The sequence below is a fragment of the Elephantulus edwardii genome, unplaced genomic scaffold (genome assembly GCF_000299155.1).
Source record: "Elephantulus edwardii isolate Elephantulus edwardi_28Jun2011 unplaced genomic scaffold, EleEdw1.0 scaffold00006, whole genome shotgun sequence".
NCBI lineage: Eukaryota > Metazoa > Chordata > Mammalia > Macroscelidea > Macroscelididae > Elephantulus > Elephantulus edwardii.
In genome coordinates, this window is record NW_006399756.1 from 11,067,221 (window position 1) to 11,088,673 (window position 21,453).

The following is a 21,453-nucleotide window of genomic DNA, read 5'->3' on the forward strand; positions in this document are numbered from 1 at the left end:
GCTGAGCGGGCTCCTTGGTAAGTGGGGCTGTGCAGGGCTGAGCGGGCTCCTTGGTAAGTGGGGCTGTGCAGGGCTGAGCGGGCTCTGTCAGGGGGCCACACCTGGCTCTTTACTAAGTGGGACTCTGCGAGGCTGAGCGGGCTCCATTTGCGGCCTTGCTTTTGCTCTGGGCTCATCCAGAGGTCCCGAAACCCTCTTCCCCACTGTGGCCTGGGGTTTACTAAGTGTTCCTCGGGTAGACTGACATTTATTTCTGTTTTGAACCAGGTTTCTGTCTCTCAGCGCCGGTCAGACAACGCTGTCGCGAGAGAGATGGCTCCGCGCCAAGCAGCTCGAGTCCCTGAGGAGGACCAGGCTTCAGCAGCAGAAATGCGTGAACGGAAACGAACTTTAAAGTTGCTGCCCGGGATGAGTAAAGTACAAGCCACAGCCACACTGTAAAATGCAAATGTCATTTCTACCATATTGTTTTGTAGATAATTTGTATTACAAGATAAACTCAAGCCTGGTCTAACATCTGACATTTATATGATGCTCAGTAAGAGCTTTCCCCTTACTGATTTTATGGAGCTTTTGAAGTTTGTTTTATAATTATATAAATTAGTAATGATGTACAAAAATGTATTTGATATTAAAATTTAATATTGATAATGTTGCTGATGACACATTTCCTTAGGCCAGACTCTGCTGAAATGCTAATGGTTAACTTCAAATGGTGATTTCAAAATCAGAGGGAACTGTTCATGTCAAATTTGCCCACTGGTCAGTTTGGGAAATGGGGCGTGTGTGCCGTTGAACGGGACTCAGTCAGGGCCTGGAGAAGGACTGCCCTGCCATCGCCCGAATGTTTGACCACAGCAGCTCTTGTTCCACACGTCCGAGCTATCAGCACCCTGCAGGGTAGCCTCTTAAACGGCACTGATTCCCAGGATTTTTTGGACGTGCTTGCCAATTTGTTTTGCCAAGTAACCTGAACTAAATCACTGTGTAGTAAAAATCCACTTTGTGTGGAGTAAATGCAGCTGTTTGAAGGTGGACCCCTTCGTTGCCTCTTGCCCAGTGCATCCGGGAACCTCAGGAATGAGTGTTGCCCTGCAAAGGGGTTTTGCCCTTTAAAAGAATAGAGCATAATCATCACCTTAAAGAAATGCTCTCTTTAGAATAAAAGGTTTTCCATTATTTTACTAATAAGTGTCAATTTAGTTGCTTTGATTATATTAGATTTTTAACTCAGTAAGTTTCGTTCCTGTTGTGTTAGATCAGATCATACGATCTGCTAGTTTATGGCTCGCGGCAAGTGAAGGTCAATTTCTCCCAGGCCAGTTAGTTTAATGCAGACTTTTTCAAGAACAGAATCATCACATTCATAACTAAATGGGAAAGGAATAATGCTTTAGTTGTATAATGGTGGCAACAGGAACCTTTGGAAAGGTTAGATCTGTTACTTTTTCTATGCTATCAATCGCGTCTGTAAGGATTTCTTTTAATTAGTAATAACCTAGTGAGAACATTAGAAGCCAGCTGATTCCTTCACTCCTCTCCCGTACGGCCTACATTGACAGTGCTAATCAAGGAAACAGGGTCAGCCTTGAAAATCAAGGGATTTGTTATGCCTCCTGAATTGAAATGAAAATTACTAATTGTTTGACAACATTGTTAACTTTTCCTAAACACAAATCTATTTTTATAAACGAATGTAAATAATTTGTTTATATTTAGAATTCTAACTGGTTTTCATTTTTATAACTTAGACTAGACCATAAACTTTTAGAAATAAAAGGAAGGCTCAACTGGATTTGTGAGAAAATTCATTTTCTATAACTGGCCTAGAGTAGATTAGTCACAAATGTGTTTCTTGTGCCAATGTGAATTGTAATTTACCAAAGAGAAGTATGTCATTTGCTTGGTCTTGCAGAAAAGTCCCTTGGAAAGAGAACTGGTTCCTCTTTCAAATAAATAAAATTTCCAAATTACAAGTACTTAAAGCTGTTTTCATGAATTCTTCTTCTCCATGTCTGGGTGACCTGTATGCTGTTTATCCTCTGACAAGAAATCATTACCAAATGCGCAGGGAGGGAAAGGCTAAATTCCTCCTGCATGCGCATTCCCCAGGCCGGAGAGCAGACTCCTCACGTATCTGCCACCCTTCTCTTCCTTGAGAGACTCAATCCTTGTGACATTCCTGCGCATATTCAATGGATCGATCTGACTTCAAGGACAAAACTCAACCACTAGGACATTAAGTATCCTTATTACCTTAGTGGAACTATGCATTAAGATGTGTTTTTAAAAAGCTCCTTGAAAGTAATTTACATGGCACATAAATGTTTATTTTATGGTATGTCCTGAGCTGTGTTCCCTCGTACATTGTGGAAGAGTAATGTACATGCTCAACCCAGGGACCAAGCTGTTCAAGCGTAACAGCTGGGAAGCACATTATAAAGCCATCAGACCCTCCGGAGGAGTGAGAGACATGGGAAGGTGGGAGCCAGCCAGTGCTCAGTCAATGTGCCCCGTTTATAAATTCCTCAGTGCTTTAAAATCAAGCCCTTATCCGGTTGCTTTAAATTACAGTGGCATTTTATTTTAAATAGTCACAAGATCTGACACTTCAAATAAAAGACACCACCAATAAATAACAAAAGTGGAAATATTTATCAAAGTTACAACAGACATAATCTTTAGCTGAGAATCACTTCAGAGTAAGGCTCTAACGATACCAGACAAACCAATACTTAATTGGAATATGATGTGCAGCTTCCTCACTTGTGTGGGGTCCGAGAAGAGGCAGTGGTCCTGTGTGGTCAGGATTCTGGTCCTAAAGCCAGTTTGCACACAGTTGTGCTTCAGGCTAAATTTTCTACAGCTGTCATAGTCTACGCGGGCTATTGAGGAATGTACCCTGGGGGGAGAAGGAAACCTGATGATTTCTTTCTGTAATTATCAGTAGCTAACACAGTCTCCCTGGAACCAGGGGCGCCAGATTGGATAGGATGCTGGTATCCACATCTGTTGGACCCAGGTTCACAGCCCACGAGGAAGCTGAATGCTCCCAGTCTCTGGGCTATAAGCTGCAGAATAAATTTGAGTCAAACCAGTGACAGGACGGTCAGCAACCCTCTGTTAGCTTGTCACAGAGAATGGTTAAGCTATAAAAACTGAACCAACAGCTCCTTGTATTCAGATGCTTTTCCATCCTCATGACATCTTAAAGTCACTAAAAACATATTGCCTACCCTGTACAGGTACTAAATACAGAAGAATAAACCAGAAAGAAACCCCAAACACCGACAAATGGAAAATGATGAAAAATGCCAATCCCCCAGTGTGTCCGTGCCCATCATTTACATCTGCTTCAGACATCCCGTCCACCCACTCACATCCAACATGGTCCAAGCTGGTCTCAGAGATCTGTTCCTAAAGTACTTCAGGATGAGCAACTGCTCCGTAGTGTATAAGCCACACAGATCCACGTGTCCTTGGACGACACACACCTGTCCCGGCTGACCAGTGTGGGAATCTGCTTGGGTCAGACTCCCTTTGAAACCTGTCCCAATAAACATAATTGGGATCTGTGATCCCTGGATGTGAAGACAGTACAAGAAATGAGGCTGAGACGTGAAAACACTTGGTTTCGGATTAAACCAAAGCCCAGGGTTCTTCGTGGCAGAGAACTAAATCTGGATGATTCGCGTCTGGCATTGTGTAAACATGTTTCTGAGCTCGTTCTTCTGGACTTCGTGAAGTGCGTCAGCTTCGGCAGGGCTCTTCTGAACCTTGGCCACTGCCAAGTTGATCCCGTGGGTTAAGCCAGCTTGGGTAATGTTAGCCACCTGGACCATGGAACTCCTGATCTTTGCAAAGGGCGACACTGCTCTGCTGCTGCCGCCGTCTGAAGGAGAAGGGGTTATGTTAAGCCCTGGCTCAAGTTCAAGCACGCCGGACGCGGAGCCTGGGGTCTTTTGAGACACAACTGGACGCCCTGATTCCACCGACAAAAACTGCGGGCCTTTCGCAGAAGAGGACACGTCTAACTGAGACGGTCGGGAGGGGGTCTGTCCCACTGCTTCGGGTTGGGTTTCTTCGTTGGGAACCTTACTGGTCACTTGATGCCCTTCCTCAACAGCCTGCTGAGAAACAGGCCTGGTTTCCAACGGCTGGGTCATTTTATTCTGTGCATCTTGCACAAACCTGTGGCAGTATACATCCACAGGCTTGGCAAAGCCAGTCAATGCGTGTATGTGGTCAGCAGAAGGACTTTTCTTCAGAGATGACTCATGGCCTTTTCCATGAGGGGCAGTAACCTCTGAGGGCACAGGAATACTAATATCAGTGCTACTTACAGACTGGGACCGACTGCCTAATCGGGGTGCTGACGCGATAATCCCACAGCTAGGAAGAACGTAGTCTACCGGCCCGACATTCTCCAGGGAACTCGCTAGCTGTCTGTCTTCATCAGATCTGGAATTTGTGAGGAATTCGTCGGAGTGGTATGAATCGTTATCTGAAGAAATCTCCCCGTCAGACTCACCCTGGACTTTACTGTCTGTCGTACCTGTATTTTCCATGGTTTCAAGACTACTGTCTGATTTCCAAAGATTTACCTTTAAATTTGGTTTGAGAAAATTAACTTTCATATCAGGTTTTGTAAAGTTTCCAAGCTTTCGTAGATTGCCAATATTTACATTGGATTTTGTCTGTCTTACTTTCTGATTTAGAGAGGAAAATTTGCTCATTAAAAAATTCTTTCCTTGAGCCAAAGAGCCTTGATTTTGAGATCGGATACCAATAATGTCTTCATGAGGTTTACTGCTCTTCCTGAAAATGAGAAGGGAAAAAGTTAATTCCCCATGGAATCCAACACGATCAGCGTCAATGAATAATGTTGGTGAAAACAGTCTGCTTTTTAAAACTGGTTCCAGTTTCTTAAAAATACTGCATTGCTAACTGATAAAACTTGGGTAATTCAACTGAATTGAAAACCCAACAAAACAAGCAAAACCCTCTGTGCCTGCAGCCTAGAGCAGAGCTGCCCAGTAGGCTGTTAACTGGTTAACCACCAGGGAGTTTAACACTGTGCCACCAGGACCCAGACCAGCTTTGTCCAAAAGAAATAAGTGAGCTACAGAGATTCTTTTAATTTTTCTAGTAGCCATGTTAACAAGAAGCGGGTGGAGATCATTGGTAACATTTGATGTAACCATCTAATGCCCAAAATAGTATCAGTCAACAGTAATAACTACTAAAAATTAGATCTTTTCTATTTTTTTGTAAGTCTGATTATGGCACACCTGAGTTTAGACCACATTTCAAGGGCTTCACAGCCACACACGGCCAGTGGTCACTGCTTTGGGTGGTTCAGGCCTAGCGTGTCCAGCATCTGTGACAGACGCAAAGGCAGTGTCAACAGACAGGTGAGTGGGGCGGGGCCTTCCCTCTACTATGGAAAAGAAACGGGTCTTTGAAGGGCTGGTTTATGCCCAGGCTGGGGTCTGGAAGCATCTTGTGTCAGAAAGCAAGGAAACTGAAGCACAACAAAGTGAAAACAAAAAGGAAGCCGATTTTAAAGCACTAACCATGGCCAAGGTCGGAACAATGTGAACAGCAAACAAAGCTGGGTTATAGCCCAGAGAAATAAACACACATGATCTACACTTAACATAAGTAACTAACTAAAGAGACAAATCCCCTTTACAGAAGACTTCCCGTTATCAAGTGTAGAAGGAATGATGGAGATAAAACATTACCATGAAATAGCACAGTGGAGACTTCCACGGAGAAGACCCACAGATGACTAAAATGCGTGTGCTACAGTGTAAGCTGGGACAAGCGCACTGCATCATCTCAAAGGAGGCCCCCAAACGGTCATTTCAAAGGGGAATACACCTACTTCTCACTTAGTGGTACAGTTCATCCCAAAGGCCGGGGCTTATTCAAGCATTTGTGCAATGCAAAGTGGAGGACAACCCCGTGAGATCACCAGATCGAGTACCGCATCACCACCTAACCGCTAAATCATATTACTACACCTGAGACCGTAATCACACAAAACTGAGAAACCACAGGGAATCACGGCTCCACCAAGCAGCCCAAATCTTCACAGCCGGCATTCCCTTTTGCCTCCCACCTCAGCGTTCATTACTGGTAAAGTACAATATTCATTAAAGATGCCGTAAATCACACAGATGATGACCCATCTTTCTCCTATGGAGCAGCTAGTGGATTTGAACCGTGTGCCTTCAGGCTGGCAGCAGAGCTTTCTACCCGTGGGCCACCGGAGCTCCTTTATTACTTTAAATGCAAGTGTTGGATAGGAGACAGTTGCCAAGTGAGGAGTTCTTACAGAGTGGACAGTGCAGGCAGACACTCCCAGCCGGCCCCTGTGCCCGAGATGGCCAGCATCCGCTCTGGCCCCTCGCTGCGGGGCATCCCTTCTGAACTAACATTCCCAACATCAGCTGAATCATGAGAAGCCACCAGACAAACCCAAACTGAGGAATCAGATAGCTCATCAGTGCCTCTCAAGAGCCAAGGGGCTTTCCTTCAGTGCTGAGGTCACAGCCCGCATACACTCGCCTCAAGCGTCCTCCGTGCAACAAGAAGGAGGTTTGCTTGGACCCCAGTGAGACCAATGAAATTGCCAAAGTCAACTCTCAACCACAAATCCGGAAACTGATCAGAGAGGGCCTGATTGTCCGCAAGCCGTTGTCCATTCTCAGCCTCGCTCAGCCCGCAGGGAGGACAGGCGCGTGGGCGGAGGTGAGTACCCAGGTACTGCCAGCACACCAATGCCCAAGACAGTGACCTGGATGGCAGAGGAGGACTCTGAGCTGGCCACTCGGAAGATACCCAGAGTCTAAGAAGATTGATCGCCACTTGCATCACAGCCTATAATGTAAAGGGGAATGTGTTTAAGAACAAGCGAATTCTCATGGAACACTTTTACAAGCTGAAGGCAGACAGCCCGCAAGACCTGGCTGACCAGGCTGAGACCCACAGGTCGAAGACCAAGGAGGCCTGCAAGCGAGTGAGGAGCAGCTCCAGGCCAAGAAAGGAGATCGTCAAGGCTCTGTCCAAAGAGGAAGAAACCAAGTGCCTCTTGTCTGTACACAGTGGCCTGGGTAGTTACAGAGATCACTCACTCAATCCACCTGGGAAAAAACCAAACAAGTGTCAAGGTCAGGTAGGACTCACAATTTAGAGGAAACTTTCAGACTAAGTCCAGTTTCTTGGGTTATTCAGCCTGCAAAGCTGGTCTATATGAAGAACGTGGCATCAAGAGTGGAGTGGCTCATCAACAACCTTCAATATGCAGGTGACACAATATTATCTGCTAAAAGAGACCTTGATGCACTTATTTCAGATTAAAGACTATAGCGTCCAGTATGGATTGCACCAAACATAAAACAAAAATCCTCACCAAGTGGACCAATAGGCAGCATCATGATAGGTGGAGAGAAGATTGAAGTCGTCACAAATTTCCTATTATTGGGATCCACAATCGTGGCACCCATGGAAGCAGCAAGAGACCAAAAGACGTTGGTGCACCTTAAAGACATGGTGCACTGAGAAGACGTGCTGTGCTGGGAAAATGTGCTGTCAGGGACCGCCTTAAAGACCTGGTGCGATGCGAAGATAAGCTGTCAGGGACCGCTTTAAAATGTTAAGGCAGGCAGGCAGTCTGCAGACAAGTGTGCTTGGTACAAACCATGGTTACTTTCAACTGCTGTGTATGCACAGGAAAGGTGGACACTGACTAAGAAAGGCTGAAGAACTGATGCCTCTGAATTATGATGTTGGCAAAAGGTACTGAGGACACCGTGGACCGCCACAAGCACAGGGGAGCTCTGGTGGCCTGGTCAGTAAGGAGGCAGCTAGCACTGCTAGCTCAAAGCCGAGCAGTTCAAGCCCAGCAGCTGCCCCCTGGGAGTAAGATGGGCAATCTCCGCAGGTGCAGTTCACTGCCTCTGAAAACCTCCTGGAAGATCAGCCGTCTATTTATTGGTTTTGACTGGATGGCAATCAGTTTTGAGTTAATTAAAAGAACAAATGTCTTGGAAAAATTAGAGCCGGGTACTCCTTTAGAGGCAAGGACAGTGGCCTTTGTCTCATATACTTTGAGCATGTTATTAGGAGGGGTCATCTTTTGGAGAAGGACATGATGCCCAAGAAGGTCAAGTCCGTGAAGGAGAGAGGAAGACCGTCAATGAGACAGGCTGACACTGGCCGTGATGATGGCCGTAAGCCCAGGGGAGACTGTGAGGCTGGTGAAGAACAGGCCAGGCTTCCAGCCCTACTGAGTCTGAGTCAACTCTGCTGACCAACCAGTGTGGGAAGATAGCATTATTTAGAAATCTGAGTATCATCAGTAATACACAGACTGTTGGAGATTCTCCTTTTTTAAAGAGACAGGATCTTGGGATAGAAAAATGGCATTACTGAAAATAAGAAACCCAAAGTAAAAAGAGAAGAAAGAAACTAAAAGCAAAAACCCCTGTGAACTATGAACAGGTTCTGTATTTTTGTTAACAGCATTATATATAATAAAGGGAGCTCTGGTGGCCTCGTGGGGAAAGACGTGCACTGTAACCCAAAGGCAGGCCATTCAAGCCCACCGGCTATTCCTCTCCTGCAATTTACTACCTCTCAGAACTCACTGACGGGTCAGCTATGAGTTGGCTCCGACTGAATGGCGCGGCGGGGGTCAAGGCAAATTTCAGTGGCTCTTTGCTGCTGAGCTGGAACTGACCCATAACTGACCCTCCAGCAGGTTTCTGGAGGCTGTAAACGGCACGTGAGGAGACGGCATCACCTCCTCCTGTGGAGCAGCTCGGGGATTCAAGCTGCGAGAGCACGACCGTTGAGTCAGCACTGCAGTGTCCGAGAGAGTATGCCAACAGCTCCCTGGGCTAAAGTCGTAGTTTTGATAAATGATCTATAATAATAGAAGATGGCAGCATATGAGGAAGCTGGGCAAATGGTATGTAGAGCTGTATTCAATTTTTAAAACTCTTAACCTTAAGTGTGAACATTTCACATATATGTGTATGTGTGTGTGTATTTCCTTATAACTTGAGTGAAGGCAGAATTTACTTTTTTATTCAATCATTCATACAATTTTCCGTGACAGAATTCCAAAATAGCAAGACTCTGCTTACTTCTCCCCTCTAAGTCTCATCTCCATTATCTTACTCGCCCTCTCTAGCTTTAGTGAGATCGAGCTGATCAAGCCTCAGCGCTGCCTGCCTTTCCCGCCACTCGTCTTAACTGTGCGTCTATCATCTCTTCCCTCATCGTGACTCTCCTCTCCCTCCCTCCCAGTCCTGGTCACCCTCCGGGTATGATTCTGTGTGTAAGCCCTTCCTTAGCTTTTCATAATAGTGGTCTTACGCGACATCTGTCCTTTTGTGGCACTGTCACTCAGGGTCATGTCCTCGAGGCTCATCCATGTTACAGTTTTTCATAAAAATACAAAAAGCTTCTCAAGTCCATTACTTCCCTGTGCAGTCATGCTCATCCTTTCTGCATCGTTCCAGTTGTTGCCAAAGCAAATTTACACAACCACGGTATTTACACAAACAAAAAGTTACTATTACATTTGGATCCACAGATACAGACTTCTCTCTGGTCTAAATACCAACACTGAGCCATAATTTATTATTTTTGGGTGTGTGTACCGTCAAATCGGATCTGACTGGTACCGGAGGAAACTGCCCCTCCTCCTCCAGCAGAGCATCCAGTGGATTCAAACCATGCATCTCAGGGATTGCAGTGCAGCTTCTTGCCACTAGGCTGCCAGAGCTTGCCATCTTTACAAGTATTTGTAAAGAAAAGACAACCTTGGATAATGTTTTTATTCTTGAGAGAAACCAAAATAGTATACTCACCTTTCAAGTTTCTTTTCAATGATAGGCACATCCAGTCCCATGGCCTGCTTGGTGATCTGCAGCATCTCGGCAATGCACTGAAGCGTATCTAAAACCCAGAGGGAAGTGGTTGCCATTTTATTCAAAACATGTTCAAGCATGTTTTAAGACAAAAGCAGAGAAGAGAATGAAACAGAATGGTATAAAAATTTTATTCTAGTTCTGTTTTGATCAAAGATTCTAAAACAGAATCTGATCAAAAGAGAGAAAATGTAGACCAGAATTTCAAATGCTCATGGAATCCAGACTTTCTGGAGTCACAGAATCTGGATGAACTTCCTAAACTTTAATCCTGAGATAATCTTGCAATCATAAACCACAAATATCCCTTGAAGCCTTCTCTAAACCAAACACCAGTTCAGGTTAACTAGTGAGTCAAAACACCTGCTTTGAGCATGTGCTCTTTTAAGAACTATCTCCGTGAGATCAAAGTGAACACAGCAACTCAAATGAGTTTAATCTTGGTATCCTGAGTCAGCCTGACTAGTCAATGAACTGAATGCTCGTCCATAATATAATGCAATATAATCATTTTTGTTTTCAAATCGGATATGAGCTGCTAATCAGCTTAAAAGTCAATCCACTTCCTTGGGGGTGTGGTCTATAACCAATAAAATACATAGTGATGTTCTGGAATGTTCCTGCTCTCTACTATCCTGCATCCAACTTTCAGCAGCAGAACCAAGAAATCAGTAGGAGGCAGCACAGAGGCCACAGACCAAGAGCCTGGGTCAAAGCTCACTGGACAGTCCTAACACACTTTACTGGTGGAGCCAGAGATCTGTAACTCTCGCCTGAGCAGAGCAGAGGCCAGGTGAGAGGCATGGCTAAGAGGCTTTCCTGACCAAAGATCTATTCCTGGATTTACTGCCGACCTGAACTATAACCTGTCCTTTCACTAGTAGGTCCCAAAGCTATGGGCATGGTCTGTGAGTTCTGTGCTGGTACTGATTTCTCTGCTGGGTTTCGTAATCCATTGCATGGGCCACACAGAACTCACAGGCCGTGCTCACAGCTTATTAAGGACAGGTTCTAGTTCAGGATCATGCAGCAATGCATCTCAGCAAGGTGCCGATTGTGAGGATGGCACAGGAAAGGTAGGGTTTCCCTCTGTGTTCACAGGGTCACTGTGCGGCACAGTGGGCCTTATGGCACCTAATAGGAACAGCAGAAAAACAGTGTTTTAAAAGTAACAGGTGGTGTCAGAACTGGTAAAAAAGGTGGGTGGTGGAGAAATGCTTCTCCCCCTGCCAGCCTTGGGCTGTTGCTCATGACAATTCTCCTGCCCTCTGTAAAACTGGCTAAGGAGGCCTCACACTTCCACACCACCATTTCTACAAGCCTTATCTACTGCCCAGGAGACAGGATGTGTGATGAGCAAGTCCTGGCAGCCACATGACTCTGTGCAAAGTCATTCCTGCATCTTTATTCTTCTGTGGTTTCAAAAGACCAACATACACATTTGTTAACTAAATGCCTGGTCTTTTTAAAAAAAACTTGGAGAATTTCCATTCTAGGGTTTTTTTTGCTTCAAACTACATTATCAATTCAACTAATTTTGCTAGGAATAAAATTGCTGCTCTGAGGTTTCAAACCATAAATCTATCGCCCGCAATCAGTCGTCACTCAGAGGAAGATGGTACATAAGGTTCCAATTCCACCTAGGCCTGAAGTCAGTTTAACGTCAACACTGAGTAAGCTCGGCCTGTCCTCATTACCTTTTCCATCCTCTTCTGGATTGCGCATCACAGCCCTCAGTGTGTGGAAGTAGCCGCTGGCGTCTTTGCACCTGTAGTGCAGTCGCATGCAGGAGAACTTGGGCTTACCGAAAAGAGTGGGCTCTGGACCTAAAGGGCAAGTGAAGAGGTGTGAACTTCTATCTTCATATAATCATCACTTCCTCTTCTGTAGGAAGATGTTCCCTAATTAGGCACTTGGCCTATTTTCCTTCATAACAGGAGCATACAAAATACAAGCCTATCATAACCATTTGGTTTGATGAGGCTATGAATAAAACAGGAACTTCTTCAATCTCAATTCTTAAAACCTTCTTGATCGTAAATATTTGCAAAGCAAATATTACAGTTATTAAAGGATTACAGTTACTGTTGCTTTTTTTTTAGGCTATCTCTTCCTAGTTCTTTGTTTTTCAATTTAATTTTATTATTTTTATGTGTGTGTGTCATCAAATTGGATCTGACTGGTACAGGAGGAGACTGTCCCTCCTTCTCCAGCAGAGCATCTGGTGGATTTGAACCATGCACCTCTGGGATTGCAGTGCAGCTTCTTGCCACTAGGCCACCAGAGCTTGCCTTCTTCCTAGTTCTACTAAGATATTATCCCATGTTCTTAAACGACTTGACCACCATGCCCCACAGCTCCCTATGGATTGAACACTATACTAAATGTTACCTATTTCTATTTTTTCCAGGTCTTCCAGACTTAGACGTTGATACTGGTTTACTTTATCAACTTCATCATCATAACTAGATAAAAAGAGTACAAAGAGGATTAAAATCAAAAGCAGTTTTCTTGTCTCTTGAGGTATAATAGTAACAAATTACAATGCAGTTAAAATAACAAAGTCTTACACAGCAAAATATATATTCTAGAATAAAGAATTAAAACACATAAATAGTTCAATGAAAAGTTAGATGAATTTAGAATATTGCATGTGGTACAACATCTAAAGGAAAACCAGTTCACAGATCTTACTGTAGGAGCCAATTACATAAGACATAAAAAGAATTTAATAAAAATTTTTAGAAAATTGAACTCAAAACACAAAAGAAAGGCAGCATACACACACACAGTGATAATAAATTTAGGAAGTAAATTTGATATCCAAAATTAAGACAGATCTCATTGGTCAGACCTTTGGGCATATAACTGAGAGTTGAAATTAGACCAAATAGAAACTTAATATTTATAATTCATAAATAAACTTAATATTTATAATTCATGAAGCCCTACTCTGGTAAAGCTATGAGGAGAGACATGGTGCTTGGGTTTTGCTGATGGCACTGTTAAATAGTAGCCTTTCTGCAGATCGGTCTGACAACCAATCATAAAATCAAGGGCTCAGCATACCCCTGTAACTATAGAAACACATGCCATGCTCATGTTATCTGCAGAGACAGCTGCATCATTCATACTAGCAGAAACTGGAAGCAATGGGAGAATATTTAACTAACATGTAGAAATAAAGACCATTAAACATCACCATTAGTAAGAAGAATATACAGGATACGTCAAAAGGCTAGAGTTTGCTAGAAAATGCCACTATATGTTAAAAAGAAGATAATGTTACAAGAATGCAATAATGGTAACTATAAAATCATTTTTTACAGTAAGAATAAAAAAAAGTAATTTAAGATTAAAATCGTAAAATAGTTTAAACTAGATTCTTGTATTTTTAAATATCATATATTCTAAAAAGGAAACTTACTCATATTTTTAAAAAGGAATCAATGAAAAGCTTTCAATCAATAAGCAACTCACTAGGCCACATAGTAGGCAGAATTAGAAAGGAGCAGCAGCACGTCCACGTCGCGGTGCGTCGCATCAATGAGGCTAAACAAACACGACACAGGGAATTAGACCTGTCACCGTCCCCGCACTTCTGCAGAGTATTTCTGTAGAAGAGCCACTTATGACAAAAAATCATCAGGGGAAAAAATGAAGATCATCAATAAATGCTACTTAGGTTAAATGTAATATCCCTTACCCATCAGGACGTTTAATAAGAAAAAGCAAAGGACTTGGAAGGAGCGATTTGAAGGGAGGGGCTGACTGAGAGAGGAGTGGGCAAAAGAAGGGGACCTCCTGGAAAAGCAGAATCATGGGGCGGGGGTCCAGAAAGATGGGAGAAGGGAGGGTTTTTGGGAAGAAGCGGGAAAATATGGCTGAAAAGGGGAAAATAATCTCATATCTAAAACTGCAAAGTAATTCTGTAAATGCTTAGGATATTTTTACACTAGTGTGGAATTCCTTTCTAAAAAAGAATTCTCCACTAATAGTATATGCATACATGGAACAAGCCCAAGCTGTTTTCTGTACAGATTTATTTACTTGGCTTTCAAGGAACTAAACATTTCCTTATCTATGTCCATTTTGCATATTTTTATGCCTAAGGACGGGGGGTGGGGATCAATAATTATAATGGTTTCTAGAAACCAAATATGTGCTGTGAACCACAAAATCAAAACTACAGCAAACTGTACATCCTTGTAAGATTATGAACAGAAAAGAGGTCCCATAGAAAAATCAAGAAAAATGAAGAGTTAACATGAGGAATTTAAACCCAAACTTGTCGTGTCATCTAAACCAATCATTAACAACAGTCTTTTCACCAAATTAAAGTGTTCTTCTAGGTCCTGGACAGGGCACTGGAAGAGTTGGCATCGCTTTCCCGGGATTTCAAACCTCTTTGCTACGCTTTATTAAACACTGTTGAGGCGAGCTCTGGTGGCCTAGTGGCAAGAAGCTGCACTGCAACCCCAGAGGTGTACGGTTCAATTCCACCAGATGCTCTGCTGGAGGAGGAAGAACCATCTCTTCCTGTACCAGTCAGATCTGATTTGACGGTACACACACACACACACATACACACATAATAAAAATAAATAAATAAACACTGTTGAAAAACAAAGGGGAAAGTGAAGTGGAGGGGGCAATCACTTGTGGCATGAATGCTAGTTGATCATTGTTTAACTGGTACCACAGGGGGCTGACCACTCTGTCCACCCAGCCTAGATCTCGAGGACCAGGTTTGCTTCCGTTTCCACCCCAGATACAGGACCCTGAATTCAGGGCACACACGAGGCCAGGGGCTAGCAGCGCGCTGATCACATCGGAGACCCACTGACCCCTGTTATCCGAGGAGGAGCTTGCTGACCACCTGACACTCCCAGCCTGGGATGGAGCTCTGTGCACGGGTACTTAGGTGCATTGTAAACGTGGCTGCTTGAGCCAGGCCATAACAAGCATGTCACAACACAGCTTTGGGCACTAAAGGAAATTCTACTCCTCCTAGCTACAGTGATAACTTCACCCTAGCCTCTTATTTTCACAGAGCATTTGCATCGGTCAAACATGATCCTCAGGCACAAACATTAAGTCTAGAACAAAAAGCACTTGGCACATAACAGAAAGTCAGAAAAGGTCACCCCCTCACCCCCCTCCCATTTTTGCAGAAATCTCAGCTGCAGTTAATACTGATGTCCCCTTCCCATTCACCATCCCCATTTTTTCTTTAAAAGGAAAAAAAGGTTTTTAATACAAACAAGAAAAGAAAGACTCCACCCCCGTGGGCTGCACACACACGCCTGCGCCTGCGGTCGGAGCAGCTGCTCTACTGCTGCTTGTTTTCCCACCACTGCGGCAAGTCCTCGTTCCACACGATGAAGACCAACGTGCCAGCACCACATGCGGCCCCACCACCACCACGATGGTCGCGTAAAGGCGCTGTCTTCTGGGGACATTAACATGAGGCTTTGGCAAAGGAGTAATTTACAAGAAAAATACAAGAAGGGCCAAATGCAAGGTAGTCTGATCGTGAGATGGTCCGAGCGCGGAAGGTCCGAAAGCCGCGGCATCCGGACCTGGGAGCTCAAGGCAGTGGAGACACGCTCCGTGTTTCAGCACCACTTCCATAAACCGCAGCCTTGGTGGCGACTGGGAATGACGCATTCACACTGACACCTGATTCCCTTTCATGCTTACAATTTCCTCTTTGCAGCCTGCAGCACCCGACCAGTCGATAAAGTCAGAGTTGTTCCTGATGACTGGGGCGAGGGGGGATGGAAGGGATCCTGCACCTCGCGTTTGTTCCAGGGAAGTGGGGGAGCAATGTGTGGTGGTCGCCACAGGTCTCCTCTGGCCTGCAGGTTCCCTCCAAGTTGGAATTGACTCCGGGACAGTAGCTGGGGTGTGCTGTCGAGTTGGCCATGGGCTTTTAGGTTTTAACTAGTGGTGAGGTAAGGTGAGGTGAGTCAGGCAGGACTGCAGAAATGCAGGGACAGACCTGCCTTTATCTAAAAGGTTGTCATGTTGTTCATCATAGATTCCTTTTTAAAATGACACATTCAAAATTATGTATCTTGGTGATGTTTGATTCTCTCATAAATTTGTGCCAACTAGTCTGTGCCCCAGTTCACCTTGTCCCAGTCCTGGCTAAGTATCAGGGGTACAGTAATGACAGTTTGCACAGGCACCGGTCACCTCACTTGGATTAGTTGATTGCTGGTACCAAGAGTGCTGACTGTTGAACCAAGCAAGCTGAAATTGTTAACAACCTCAATCTTCATCATCTATCATGACACTGCCATTTGACCCAGTGGTGAGAATCTTTGTCTTCTTGATGTTGAGCTTCAATCCATATTGCAGACTATAGTCCTTGACCCTCTGCAGCAAATGCTTCCTTCAGGCCCTCCTTGGAAATCCAATGGTCACTCTGACTGGGAGGAAATGGATTCAGTGGAGACTTAGAATCTTGGAAAGGCAGTGGAGGGTCACTGTGATTAGAACTGATTCCCCGGCAGTGAGGTTACTGAAACAAGATGAGTTCCAGGGCTGTAAATCGTCACGGAAGTGGATAGCCTCACTTTTCTTCCAACGAGTGGTTGCTGGATTCAAAGCGTCTTTTAGTAGACAGGCCAACAATTAATCCCCTGTGCCTCTAGGGCTCCTTCCGAACAGTAATATGAGTAATAAGGATATTAATATGAGTTCAACATAAAAAAACAATCAATGGCATTCATCACATTAACAAAACAGAACAAGAACCACATGATCCTATCAATTAATGCAAAAAGGCCTTTGCCAAAATCCAACACCCTTTCCTGATTAAAACACTCAACAAAATAGGATTCGAGGGGAATTTGTTCAACATAGTAAAAAGTATCTACGCAAACCTGAGAGCCAACATTGTTCTCAATGGAGAACACCTTTGGCTTAGGAACAATTTCTGCAGGTTAGACCGTCGGAGCTACCTCTGCCTCAACAGCAGCCCTGTATCTGAAGACTGCCGTGGGCCTGCAGCCATGTTCACAGCAGTCGGACAGCTTCCAATGTAAATGAGGCCGACCCGGCTTCACAAAAGGGTTAAGAGGCCCCACTCACCTGGGGTCACAGTCAATGAGGGCCCAGCCCCCGTGGAACTTCTCGTCCTCGGGCAGCAGCAGCTTCATGTAGCTCTGTAAGAGCTGGCTGATGAGCTCCTGGTGGCTCCTCTGAGTGGCCTTGTGCAGAGCCTCATGCTCCTTCTCCTTGGTAAATATGGAATAAAGATCTTCTGTGACGGGAATGCCTTGCATCAAATCTAAGGTGGAAGTGTTCATATCTGTCATTAGCTTACTAAATACTTAGGGGGTACAAAAAGGAACTCAGCTCTTAAAAACTAGAAAACTGTTAGAAGAAAATATAGGTGTGAATCTTCATGGCCTGGGATTAGGCATAATTTATTAGATAAAGCAAAACAAAAACTCAAAGTCATTAGCATTGAGCCAAAACCAACTCATAGCTGACCCTCTACCGGGTCCCCAAGTCTGTAAATCACATCAGAGGAGATTGCCCATCTTACTCGTTCAGGGATGGAGTCAAGCTGCCAGGGAGGCATGGCCATTGGGTTAGCAGTGCAAATCCCAATGCTTTGTTCCCTGACTAGGCCACCACAACTTTCTGTTGTATTTACATATATAATATCAAAAGTACAAGCAATGAAAGAAAAACAGACAAACTGGATATCATCATCCTTTTGGTGGGGCAAGCGGCTCAAACCTCAGCCGAAGATCATATTCTGATTCCTATGGGCCAACGAGACTGAAGAAAGTTTCTGGGAAAAATGATTTGTCAATCTCTAGTCCTACAAAGGGAAGCAATAAACAATAATCGCAGATCCCTACTGGCTGGTAGCTTTCCACCTTAACGGGCTCTTACTCCTTGGTTACGATGAAGCAGGCCTAGCCCACTGCTATCTGGTTTAGTCTGACTCCTGGGAACCCTGCAGAACAGGGTACAGCTGACCACAAGGCTTCTTTATGAAGGTGGACTGTCCATTTCTCTCCCATAGAGCAGCTAGTGGGTTTGACACACTGAACTTAAAACTGTAACTGAAAAATTGACCAGTAACCACACATTTGAACCACTACTCTAGAAATCTCCTAAAGAGACACCAGACTTTGGCAAATTGAGAGAGAGAGAAAAGAAAAAAAAAATAGTGAAGTAGAGAGGGAAGGGAGCTGGGGCCTCAGTCTTTTAACTGAGTCTAGATCCACCACTGGAAATAAGATCTTATTCTCCCTTAAATAAACTGCTAAAATCCGCTTTTCTTGTTGTAACAAGCACCTTCCATACCTCCACACGAAGCTGCTTTTTTACACCAATCAAAGCCACACCCACTGCTGTCAAGTGGATTCTTACTGACAGCAACCCCCCAACATGGAGTGGAAGGCCCCAGGGGGTCTCTGAGGCCCTGGGTCTTTGTAGAAGCAACTGTCTTGCTTTTCTTGTCAGCATAGATGAATCACCAGCCTAACACTTAACACTGGCACCACCAGGCCTTCTTTCCTTTCCATCAGACTTGTCAAGTCCCTAACTAGTCTGTGGCTGGGCCCTACCATCCATGCAGAAGACACTGGTTGAAGGACAATTTGGAAAAGACTCTCAGGGAGATTGGGCCAGACATGTTCTACGTGGCTTTAACACAGAACATTGTACATTCACTTTAATCCTCTAAAGTTACACTTTCACGAAAAAGAAATTAAAAACATGTCACGGCATTAATTCAACTGCACAAGCTACCACCACCTCCTCTGCTAAAAAAATCTCCAGAGTCCACAGGATTAACCCTGGATATTAAGTCACAGTTAAAGACAACAGGGTATATGCACGTGGTCAGAACACACGATAAAGAGCAGACTGAAAAAAAAGCATCTTCTATCTCTCAGCCGTGAACAGTGGGAAACATGTGGAATCTGGACTTTAGGTCAGTTCTGGTGGTGAGATGTGACTGAGTCACCTCATAGCAACCATATGCCCAGCAGGCTCGACCCAGCACCGTCCTGGCCATCTCGGCTGTACTTAAGCCCATAGCTACAGCCGCTGTGCCAGGCGACCTCACAGAGGGGGCTCCTCTCCTTGAAAGACTCTATCTTTCCAAGCTCCATACTATACAGGAGCCTCAACTCTGCTGTCTTTTTCTTTTTCTCCGAAAGAGCAACACACTGACAATATGTATGGAAACTGGCAATTTCTTGTGTTGTTTGGGTCCAGAAGACCTATCAAGCTCTAATGTGGTAGACATGTGAATTTGACTTATTGAGTTGGAAGCTCAGTAGAGAAATTCAACTATATTATAAAACATATGAGCTATGCTAATAAAGTTGCTTTCTATGAAGAGTCACTCAGTCACAGAAAAAAAAAATCCATTTTAAAGAATGAAAGCCACTTTTGCTTCTTACCTATGACAGCTTGCCTGTAAGCATCCTTAAATCGATTGAGGTAATACCTATTCGCTGAGTTAACCCCATCTTTCATCACTCCTGCTAGCTTCCTTTCTCCTGTCCTCGTAAAGTCACCCTGTTGAAGGAAAAGTCATGTTGACAACTGACTCAAACACAAGAGTGCTCCCAGATCAAATGTGGGCTTGCAGAGCAGGACTAAGTGCCACTGGCTGCCGTGAACATCTGTCATTTCCAAGTGTGCAGTTAGTTAACATCCCCTAGCATTTGACTCACTTAGAGTATCAAGTCTCTACAACTCGGTATTTCATTAGGGTAAAGCCATTCTTCTCAATCTTCATAATTCCTAGTTCATATGTTGTTCTTGTGTACTGTTGAGTCGGAATTGACCCATAACTGACCCCTAGCAGTTTTACAGAGGTAGTTAATCGCATGAGAGGGGAGTGCCCATCTTTCTCCCACAGAGCAGCTGGTGAATTCGAACACTGTACCTTTGAGATGGCGGCACAATTCCTTATCACTAAGCCACTAGAGCTCCTTAGTCCTATGTAAAGATCTATTATATAAGAAAAATAAAAATAATGAAAAAGATTTTCAAGTTTCACAGTGGTGAAATATTAAAAATATTCCAAATTTCTGATATAGGAAAACTTGGACCAAATTGGGAGTTAATGTGTGTCAGAGACAGAAAGAAAGAGAGTGTGTGTGTGTGTGTGTGTGTGTGTGTACAGAAAGAGTACAAACAAAAGTGTGCACACCTTCCCAAACCCTGCTGCACAGGACAGTTACTCACAGACTGATCCAGTCAAGATATAGATTGTTTTGTTTCCTATTTTTCACAACGAAGTATCAGAGCAAGTTCTCAGGGAGGGAGGGACCTAAGGTGAAGGTAAACTCCTGTCATGAAGTCCAGTCTGACTGACAGTGATGGGCCGCTGGGTTTCCTTGCAGGCTGTAAATCCTTACAGGAGAAGACTGCCCAGATCCCTCTCCTAGAGCAGATGGTAGATTTGAACTGCTGGCTTGTTAGTAATGCAACACATAAAGCCCTCTGCCACCAGAGCTCATTAAACTTCAGGCAAGAAAGGGAATATCTATCTCCTTTGTCTCCATTCTATAACTACTATTTCTATCGAGTGCAATCTTAGAAAGAGATCTTGGTCTAAAACTGTCAATTTAATAAAAGCAGTTTTATGAGATATCTGACTTATGATATATTTGAGCTATATTTATTACTATCTATTTTCATTTTATCTTATTATTAATAAAATGTACTATATATATTGCTTATGAGTAATGGTATTAGTTTGAAGGCTAAGTAAGGTGCATCTGACTCAGGCCATGGTATTTTTATTTTATTTTTTTTTAATTTTTCTTTTTTTTTTGTGTGTGTGTACCATCAAATTGGATCTGACTGGTACAGGAGGAGAGTGCCCCTCCTTCTCCAGCAGAGCATCTAGTGGATTTGAACCGTGCTCCTCTGTGATTGCAGTGCAGCATCTTGCCACTAGGCCACCAGAGCTCCGAGGCCATGGTCTTTTTAATCACCTGCTTTGCTTCTGAGAGCTGGACAATGAAAAAGGATGATAGAAGAAAACTGATGCCTCTGAATTGTAGTAGAGGAGAAGAGTACCGAATAGCCATGGACTGTCAAAAAAGCAAGTAGATACATACTGAAAAAAGTGCAGCCAGAGGGCTGGAAGCAAGGACGGTGAGGCTTCATCTCACATGCTTTGTGAGGGGCTACTCCCTGGCAAGGACCTCATGCTTGGAAAGGTGGAGGGTCAGCGATGGAGCAGAAGACCCTCAATAAAATGGATTGACACAGTGACTGTAGCAAGGGGCTCAAGTGTGTCAGAGGCAATGGGGACGGCACAGGGTAGGACAGGGTTTATATCTGTTCACAAGCTTGCTGAGTCGTACTCAACTCCATCAAACCCAACAGCAACAACATACTTAATGCTAAAATATACAGTGTTAAAAATTACTTTCATGTTTACATGGCCTGTTTTCAGCCTTCAAAGACCAAGAAAGACTAGATTTATAAAGATGATAACAAAAGGCAG

At 44.0% G+C, this 21,453-nt stretch overlaps 2 protein-coding genes and 1 pseudogene across 2 annotated transcripts in view; 2 read left to right on the forward strand and 1 right to left on the reverse strand.

Moving 5' to 3' along the window:
- MCMBP (minichromosome maintenance complex binding protein) overlaps window positions 1–394 on the forward strand; it is a 23,104-nt gene extending 22,710 nt beyond the window's left edge. Inside the window, exon 16 of the mRNA XM_006880148.1 lies at window positions 268–394. Within this exon, the coding sequence (XP_006880210.1) occupies window positions 268–394 (127 nt within the window). The remainder of the gene's footprint in view (window positions 1–267) is intronic.
- Window positions 395–3,674: 3,280 nt separating this feature from the next.
- INPP5F (inositol polyphosphate-5-phosphatase F) overlaps window positions 3,675–21,453 on the reverse strand; it is a 103,914-nt gene continuing 86,135 nt past the window's right edge. The window contains exons 14-20 of the mRNA XM_006879895.1: window positions 19,388–19,505; window positions 17,049–17,247; window positions 13,428–13,499; window positions 12,339–12,412; window positions 11,645–11,773; window positions 9,888–9,975; window positions 3,675–4,818 (exon numbers count right to left, since the gene is read on the reverse strand). Coding sequence (XP_006879957.1) covers window positions 3,675–4,818; window positions 9,888–9,975; window positions 11,645–11,773; window positions 12,339–12,412; window positions 13,428–13,499; window positions 17,049–17,247; window positions 19,388–19,505 — 1,824 coding nt within the window. The remainder of the gene's footprint in view (window positions 4,819–9,887; window positions 9,976–11,644; window positions 11,774–12,338; window positions 12,413–13,427; window positions 13,500–17,048; window positions 17,248–19,387; window positions 19,506–21,453) is intronic.
- LOC102861089 lies at window positions 6,392–9,299 on the forward strand (annotated as a pseudogene).